General features: G+C 29.2%; 1 protein-coding gene across 1 annotated transcript; it reads right to left on the bottom strand.

Annotated features, from left to right (window-relative positions):
* Window positions 1-1,447: 1,447 nt before the first annotated feature.
* LOC137810972 (protein SMALL AUXIN UP-REGULATED RNA 12-like) lies at window positions 1,448-2,287 on the bottom strand. The gene has a single exon (XM_068612493.1). The coding sequence runs from the start codon at window positions 2,036-2,038 to the stop codon at window positions 1,724-1,726; it is 315 nt and encodes a 104-aa protein (XP_068468594.1). The 5' UTR covers window positions 2,039-2,287; the 3' UTR covers window positions 1,448-1,723.
* Window positions 2,288-10,305: the final 8,018 nt, after the last annotated feature.

Here is a 10,305-nt window from a genome sequence, read left to right as displayed (position 1 = left end):
AACCTAATTAATTTAAACCTCTGAGCTTAAAACGAATGAAATAAAGGTTGGCCTCTAATTAACTCGACTTGTGACTCTCTGTGGCACACTTGTCCATAGCATATTCAAAGAAAAGAAGCTGATTTATTTCTGTGGCTTAAGATAATTAGGTTTTGTCATTTGTTAATCAAGGAAGGACCAAAGGACTGTGTGTTTAATTGTTGAGGGGACCCCATTTGATGAACTATGAGGCCTAATTTCCATGTGCACCAAATGTGCAAGGTTGCAGACAGATTAAGTAGACATTTGTATAATTCAATTATGATGAAGTATATGGAATTTACACGTACGCTGAGTAGATACTAATATGGGGTCCATGCATGTACTAGAATTTTCAGGTAATTTAGAAGGAAAAATATCTCAGTACTTGAAATTGTAAGGACAGGTATAGTCCTTGTCCCTTGTGTCGGCTGTAAGAGTAAATGAAACATACATTATTGAGAATGTCCATCTTCGTATTAGCCTTCTGATTGGATAAACTATATATTATTATATATGAAATGAAAAAGCCTTCTTTGTAAGAAATAATTGTATAACTTAAGGGTAAAAACTGTATCTAATAAACTAATCAATTTTAAAATACTTTGATCTTTACGAAAGAAAAACACAAACAAACGGCCATATATACCTTAATCATGGTCTGTGACGAGAAATTTAAGCACGTCCAGTTTTGGTTAGTTGGATTTTGGGTGACGTTAGATGAGATAGAAAGATGGCAATGCATGAAAGGAGTTACAGCCTAGTGGCGGCTAAGCAAACTTTTCCATGCAACTTGCAAGGCTTACCATGTTATTGCTGGCTACTTCTCTCATTGCTTGTCCTATTTGCAGTGATTATTCTTTTGGTCAATCAAATTCTTTCTATTCAGAGAGAGAGAGAGAGAGAATGTAGCGCATCATATCTGAAAGGGATGTGACATATATGTATCATGAATGATTAATAGCAGGTATGTGCATTGCAGTTTTATATTGCTTTTCGTAATACTAATAAACTCTGCAGTTTTAGAATTATGTAACATCCTGTCCATATCCAACTTTCAACTACTGATACACCACTTGACTTTCATCTTTCAATAAGAGATAATGGACAAGACATTAAAACAAGAATATCAAAACTCTGGTAATGCCCCTTGCATTCTTTTGCTTATTCCCTTTTCCTCCTGATACCTTTGAGTGACCAAAACCCCCGTAATTTTAAGATTTGCACTGGCTCCTCTAAATCGTGAAATGCACAACTTGTGCTTAACTTGGCCAGTTCTCAAAGGAGTTTTTTTCTTCTGGAGCTTGCTTCTTTTTCTTATCAAAAGTTTTGAATGTCAAACAATAACTTTGGATTTAATTAAGAAGCTCTTTCAAGCTATAATTTGCCAAGCAGACAAATGCAAATCAAAACAAAGAGGATATCAAAATATTTAACAGGATAACACCCCCCATGAACAACATTGCTTCACTTAAATCACCACTTCATGAAAGATACAAATGACATTGCCAAGGAATAAATATGCTTGGACATGAATCTATATATCTATACTATATACAATACAACACCAAAAACAAAATGTTAACAGTAGTGACCAAGTCATAACCACCACTTGGCAAAGGGACTTTTTAACTAGTAAATCACCACTTGACAAGGGATATATGACTACAATCCTCCGCCTTTCAAATGTGTAGTTCCTCCTTTCTTATCTCATCATGGAGGTTAAGGACTCAAATACAACTTCATCACAGGGTATGGTAAGTCCCATGTCATGGTTGAAACCAAACTCTTCCTCAGCTCTTTGGAGCAGACTTTGAAACTGGGGATAAGCCAGCCATGAGATTGGGATAATGTATCTGCTCCTGTTCTCCCCAACATAGACCGCAAAATGGCCTTTTGGCACATCATCAGGAAGACCCTCTTCATTGTAGGTCTGCTTCTTACCAAAACTTGAGCATCTCTTGACTATTTGCTTGAGAACAATAGCTTGTGGTAGTTTATTGGATTTTCTTATGGCCATTATGTTGTTCTTGCACCTTCAACCTTAGAATTTTTTTTTTCTGGCTGAGAGGGTTTGGGAAGTGTGGATAATGGGGTAGAGTGGAGGGGTATTTATCATGAGATAGTACAGTGGAAGAGAGAACCAGAGTCATGTGGGTGTGGGGACTAGTAGCAGACCAAAGTGTTTTAGGCTAAACTTGTTTATCAGGGAACGCAAGTTCCAACACAAGTGAACGTTTGTTTGCCTGCTCCTTCCCCAATAGACAATGTGGACCACTTTTCCTCTTAACTCAAATTTTCCATCACTTTGTCTCCATTCACTCATCCTATTATCATGTCGGAAATTTTCATTTGCACACATTTAGTTTTCCATCTTTTCTTGCTACTGCTGGATGCTGCATCTCAGCATTTTCGCAAGTAATCATAAAGGGCTAGTGGCACAATACTGCTACTATAGCTGCTTCTTCTTTTATTTCTAATCTGATCAAATTCAGTTGTGTTAAATAGATTGTAAAAATGGCAAAAACAATATAAAACGTGCCTTGATAGCATTAACTCGCTAGATTTGAAGCTTCAAACATGATATTTTCATTGATATGGTATCTATTTTAATTGTCATACCAAATTGACACTTTCACAATTAATCAGTTAATTAGGCGTGTAGCAAACACAGATAAGGTGAAAATCATTTTCAGATTGAATGGGAGCTTAAAACCTATATGGAACATTCCTAAAACCATTTAACAGAACATTCAATGGTATTGTCATTTTGGGTGCCTTGTCATAGTGTGTTATTTTAACTATTCTGAAGTAATCATGTACAATTACAATACCAAATAATGCTCTTCTGGACCATGTATTTTGTTGATAAAAGAGAAGTCATCTCTTCTTTTAGACCAGACTGGTACTTAAACACGAGCACGTTTTACTTGGAAGGAGGAGATCACAAGAAATATCCAAGTTCAAGTTAACTTTATCAACAATTTTATTGTATTACGAACTGAATTGGGTTGATAAAAAACATCTTTGACTTGACCTAATAAATGGGCATGGTTGGATACATTCACTAGGAGATTAACATGCACTCATACTAAAAATAAATGTAAAAAGCCTCAAACAAGAAATACAAATTTCATCACATAAATATATATTAATCATGAGTTTCAAATGAACTGAAAAGTAATATTTTATTTTAGGTAAATTTAAATTTTCATTACCAAGGTACCAATGTTAAAATACATGTATAACAAATTTTATAATGAGTTGTAAACTCATTTATAAAAGTAAATATCCAATTTGGTATTGAAAGATTGATACATTAGTTGGCCGATTCCTACATAAGTTTATCATACAAATGAATGATGGAATGATGTATCATCTTGTCTAACTTTTTTAGTTAGTGAGACTTTTAACCAAATTTCACATCAACAACGATCACACATTTCTCCTTATATGACTCGTGGTTCTAAGTCTTTCTGTAACTTCTGGAATATTCTCAAAGAACCTTCCCTATAAATTCAAAGTTTTCACTATATTAGACAATTTATCTTTCTCATGCTCAATAATAACACATACACCAATATGATTGTTCCTTCTAACAAGTTTAATACAGGTTCTTTCCACCACTCTTAAACTTTTTTATTCAAGGATCCAAAATATCTTGAGATCACTATAAAGTGATGTTTATGGACATGATTTACCTTTTTCAAAATTCCCTTTTCTATAGTTTTGGAATGAACACATCATAAATTGATTTACCACCTCCTCTCATAGAACTTGTCTTCATTTTCTCAAATATTAACATGATTTAGTCTTTGAGACGTAATATTCAATAACTCATTTATATAAAAATTTCATTAAAAGACTTACAAATCACATCTTCAACACACCTTAATGCAATCGCCCATACTATTCCCTTTCTTCCAGTAATACTCAACTAAATCAAACTCCACAAATAACGACGTCAAATCACAAAACAAAAGATTTCTGTAGTACCCTTTAAACTCAAGGGGGGAAATCACATATTCCCGTGAAATATACGGAAAATTATACAATTATAATAAAAAGGAAAATATTCTTTCACAAGGAATGAAAGTTGTATACAAAAGATGGATTTATATATAAATATATATAATAAAGGTTAAATTTGTAATTAAATAATATAAAAAATATATTAAAATAATAATATTATGGATTCTAACGTAGTTGTATAAAAAATTGTGAGTTGTTAATGTTTAATTACCCATAATAAAATTGTAAAAGTGAGAAGAAAAACAACATTTTAAAATTATTTTGTCCATTAAAAACAACCATGTGTTTTCACGTAAGTGATAGAAAAATTGATTTTATGTCACATTATTCATCCATTTAAGTTTCTCTAATACAAAGACCAATAAAGTGCCAACAAAATTATTTACATTGCAAATTTTATTTAAGAATCTATTATTCACCAATTCTATCTTTCATTAATAATGTTGGATATTTATTCTTTAAAAACTTTCATTTTATTACTCAACTAAAGTATATCTTATATATAATCATGTAAATTTACAGTTTTTTTTTCTTTCTTATCATCCATCCATTTAACTACTATTAAAAAGTTTCTCTAATTTTCTCTAATAAAATATTAATGTGCAAAGAGAAATAAAAGGACCAATTTGCGAAAAATAATAATTAAAAACCTATCAATTAACTATTGTCTTTTTCTTTTGAAAACCAAATTAGATATTTAGTTTTCATTAATTGTACAAAATATTTCATCAAGTTGTTTAGCGAATATATATATTTAGGCTTTTAGTAGTGTATTCATATTTCCAGATCAAGTCAACTCAGTTTTTATAGAATGAAATAGGTCAAAATTCAAGAATTTGTGGGATGATAAACTTGAAACAATATTAGTTAGTTAATTCAACTTGTTGCAGGCGAAATATAAATAAATTCTTATTTTTCAATATTTATAATAATAAAGTAAATATTTTAAATATACAATTAAAATATAATTAAAAATTCGTAAAATATTTTTTGGAGATGTACACGATAATTTAAAGTTATTTATTTTTAGTATTGTTAATATATGTGTTCATATATATATATATTGAAATTTAATTTAAAATAAAATAAAAAATAAAAAGTTAGAAAAAGACTTCTAAAGTATTTTTTTTAAGATTCATGTTAAACATTATTATATAAAGTTTAACATCATTACAAAGACGACCTATCAGTTAGAGAAACACTCCAAATTTTAACTATGATCTGTTATTAAATAGAGAAAATATCTTATTATAATTATCATCAATTTAAAAAATTTACTGTTTAATTTTTTTTTTCATCTAAAAATTGACATATTTTTATTATTAATTTTTTTAATATTATTATTATTATAATGACTAACAAAAATACATCCACTTTCAATATTAATAAATTTATTGAAATCAATACCCATAAGTAACTCAACGTCAAACTTGTTAAAAATAACAAGTTCATTTTGTTACAAGACAAAGCTGTTCCCAAGTTCACTGGGGTGGAGAGTTGGTAACCACTAAAACAAAGTAATTTACTGATTTTATTATGATTCTTATTACTAATAATATCAATATTATTGTCTTTATTGTTAATTTTATTAATAATAACAATTAATAATATAATTACTATAATTATTATTCATATTACTAATATTATAATTATTAATATTATTATTATTATTTTAATTATTATATTATTAATTTTATTAACATTAGTATTATTATCCATATTATTATCTTTAATATTATTATAGTTATTATTGTAATTATTATTAATTTTATTAATATTAACATTCTGATTATTATTATTATAATTAATATTAAAATTAATATTACTATTATTGTTATTAATATTATTAGTAATTTTATTATTATTAATGTAATTATTATTATTAATATTATTATTATTATTTTAATTATTATTATTATTATAATTAGTTTTATATTAATAATTATAATAATAATAATTTTAATATTAATAAAATTAATAATAACTACAATAATTACAATATGTTAATATTAATAATAATATTATTACTATTAATATTATTACGAATTTTATATTAATAATTATAATATTAATAACATGAATAATAATATTAATACTAATAATACTAATGTTAATATTAATAAAATTAATGATAATTATAATATTAATGATAATAATATTAATACTAATAATACTAATGTTAATAGTAATAAAATAAATGATAATTATAATATTAATGATAATAACATTTTTATTAATTAGTATTGATATTAATAATATATTATTATTATTATTATTAATAACATAAGAATAATACAAATCAGAATATGATAATGAAATGACTTTGATCTAGTGGTTAGAGACTCTCGTATAAGAATATGTTTTAATAATTAAAATGATCGAAAATAATAATATAATTTTTAAATGATAAATAGTATTTTTAAAATATTAATAATAATAATAATTATCTACGAAATAATAAATTACTGTCTGGTAGTATATTCTTTTAGTGTATGAATCACACATAAATTGATGCGTTTAACTCTTTTGAAATTTTAAATTTACATTTTTATTACAAAAATATATCATTAGTATTAATGTTTATATATATTTATATAATATGTATTATTGTTATTATATAAACGGATTAGTCTTTTTTTAATAAATTAGTTAAGCCTTTGATAAACTAGGTTGTAGATCCGTGGTAGATCATCTGCTATATTTCTACTCTTAGTTCTATACTATGATGTTTTAACTATACACTAAGCCTTCATTTTCTAATGGCCTAAAGGAAGGTACGAGAGCGAAAAAAAAATTAGAAATATTTTAATACCATAAGTTATTATATTGCCTTTTCAGCTCGAAACTACAAGTCAATTTGACCTTCTTCAAAATGTTATCGAAAGAATGAAGAAAAATTGGACCTTTGAGACCCACATGCAAATCAGCTTAACTTCATGCACAAGAGTTCTTCCAAACACAAAATCATTCATCTTCATCTTCTCTAATATGCAGTAGATATGTTGAAGCAAATATATATATATATATATATATATATATATATATATATATATTAAAATTACTTTTTTTTAAAAGTACATAACTTTTTCTAATGTATATCTATGAACGTTTTCAAGTTTTCATATATAAAAATTTTAAACACATCGTCATTTTAAATCTTTAACTCAATTATTCGTTAACTAAAAAAATAAAGAAAAAAATAAAGAGATTGATTTCAAATTGGATGAATTCTCATTGAAAGATGGTAGTATATATATACAAATAAAATTGTAACTACGGAAAAGGAATATAAAACATAATTATGTTTATTCAATCAACTAATTATGTCACATATTAACTAATTATATTATATGATAACTTATATATAATTTTCTTAAAAATTAATTAAGTTATATAATGATTAATAATATCATATGATAACTGATATATTCCTTAATACTCCATCTCAACTTGCTGCATAAAAATTCAAATTGTTCTCTGCCAAGCGCGCTTTTGTAAAATTTTCTGCCAATTGCATCTTTGTAGAAATATAACATGGATGAATCTCACCTGCATGAAGTTTTTTCTTAACTATGTGACAATCATTCTCAATGTGTTTTGTACGTTCGTGAAAAAACTGGACTAGTTGTAATATGTAAAGTTGCTTGATTATTACAAAATAATGAAGCCCGTTTGTGCAATTCAACCTTCAAATCCCGAAGTATATATCTCAACCAAGCCAATTCTAGACAAGTATTGCCATTGCTCTATATTCTGCTTCTGCCGACGAACGTGATACATTCATTTGTTTCTTCGATTTCCAAGAGATGAGTGATGATCCGAGAAAAACACAGTAACCAGAAAGAGAATGGCTTGTAGTACGACATCCTCCCCAATCTGAATCACAATATGCATTAAGAGTTAAATTATTTTCAGATTGTAGAAAAAATCCTTGACCTGGCATCCCTTTAATATATCTAAGAACCTGCAACGTTGCTCCCCAATGTGGCTTTTGAGGTGTGTTCATGAATTGACTTAGGGTACGTACTGAATATACTATGTCAGGTCTGGTAATTGTCAAGTATATTAATCTTCCAACCAGTCTCCGATACTTGCTTGGATCATGAAGTATTTCGCCATCTTCATTTGTTAGTTTCAAGTTTTGCTCCATTAGAAATTTTTCTAGCTTCACACCTGATAATCTTGTGTCTTGTAAAATATCCAATGCATATTTTTCTTTGAGACATAAAGATCCCTCTTTTGGAACAAGAGAATTTTATCCCCATAAAATATTTCAATTCACTGAGGTCTTTAATAAGAAAATGTTTGAGCATATAACTTTTGAGCAACTTTATTTCATGTAAATCACTACCAGTCAACAGAATGTCATCAATGTAAATGAGAATAGCAGTAAACTTTTTACCTTGGGATTTAGTAAAAAGTGAACAATCTGCCTTTGATTGTATGTAACCAACAAATTTAACAATAGTTCAAAAGTTGAGAACCAATTTCGTGATGCTTGTTTTAAACCATAAATGGATTTTTGTAGCCGACATACTAGATTCTCCCCCTGTCAGTGAAGACCAAGAGGTGGAGTCATATACAACTCTTCTTGTAATGTCCCATGAAGGAATGCATTGTGCACATCAAGTTAATGGGTATACCAGTTGCGAGAAGCAACAACAGTTAACAAACAACAAAGAGTGGTGAGCTTGGCAGTAGGAGAAAAAGTTTTTATAGTTTATACCTTCAACCTAGGTGAAGCCCTTGGTGACCAAACGAGCTTTATATCATCCAATTGTCCCATCAAAATTATACTTGATTTTATATACCTAATGACAACCGATTGGTTTGTGCCCTAGTGGAAGAGAAACCATTTGTCATGTGTTGTTGCATTCTAGTGCTTGAAGTTCAGCATACATGGCTTGACGTCAAAGTGGATTACACTCATCTTTCTCGAAGGAAAATGGTTCTTTTTGTGCTATTAAGAGGGCTAAAATGATGTGAATGTAACTACAAGAACACATGATTCTTGACATTCTTAGGAGCAACTTGAGCTGGATTTGAAAGGCACTTTACTTTAGAATTGGATCAATGTTCTAATTCAAGAACTCACCAAAACTTAGCACCAACCAAGACTCATATGGAAGTTCATGTATTGTCAAATGGAATCAAAACACAAGGAATGAAGAACAAGAATTAAAAACTGGACAGAATTGAAAAGCTAGCTACTAAACCGAAAAGAAACAAAGAACAAAGCTGGAAAAGTAAATGTAAACGGTAGAAAATGAAGGAAAACACTAGGAATTAAAACTACCGAATGGAAAATTGAAGAAAAGGAAGAAGAACACTTATAGGAAGATGCTTGCTGGATTTTGAGAATTGGAAGAAGTCATTCACGCCATTTGGAACCTTGAACCAAGATAAGTGATGGAGTGCCACCACTTGAAGCTCACCATAGCTCACAAGATAAGGCAAAGAAGAAGAAGACTCAAAACTCACAATTTCTCTCCAAATTTGAGTATAGTCTCTCTACTATAAAATTCCAATCTGAATTGTGAAGGACCTAAGCCCTCCTTTTACAGGAGTAAGGGCTGGTCATTTACGTAGCTTATTCCCTAAGCTACCCAAAAAACTCATAAGATCACACCCCCCTTACTAAGCTCACTCCCCAAGCTTCTAGAATTTGCTAAACTAAAGCCTAAAGATGCTTTTACAAAAGAGGTGTCTCATGTTTCCCTCTAAGCACCTTTCTAAACATTATTTTATATTATTTACAATTTAAAAGAAACTATAAAGAGAGATATTTAATATGAAGCCTATTATTTGAGAGTTTGTAGACTTCTTTATCTTTAGGCTTGATCTTCTCTTTGACTTCTTTTAATTTGTGAGAAGACTAGAAGGAAGAACTTCAAATGTGTAGGTGAAAATCCTCTTCCTTCATTAATAAAATCCTCTCCTAGTGGATATCCATCATAAAAAGAAAAATAGACAAATGAAAAGAATTGAGATACCTTGTATCTTTACGAGAACTTGATTGCGTCGAAGAATGATTAATGTGGGAAGACATGTCGTAGTTTGCTTGCCATGCAGGAGGTTGAATATCACGATTGGAACGACGGAGAGGAGATTCATCGAGGGTCAAAATTGTGATAGATTGGAGAGTTCTGACATCGCGGAAGGTGAGGAAGAAGATGAAGTAGGCAATGGAGAATGAGATGAGGATGTTGTTTCTAGGAATGAGGATTTTGGAATAGCGGCATCAGAGGAAGGTGT

Source organism: Phaseolus vulgaris, chromosome 2, assembly GCF_000499845.2.
Source record: "Phaseolus vulgaris cultivar G19833 chromosome 2, P. vulgaris v2.0, whole genome shotgun sequence".
NCBI lineage: Eukaryota > Viridiplantae > Streptophyta > Magnoliopsida > Fabales > Fabaceae > Phaseolus > Phaseolus vulgaris.
This window is presented reverse-complemented; position numbering and strand designations above follow the sequence as displayed.

Coding starts and splice junctions, on each gene's coding strand:
- LOC137810972 (XM_068612493.1), bottom strand. CDS start 2,038: ATGGCCATAAGAAAATCCAATAAACTACCACAAGCTATTGTTCTCAAG.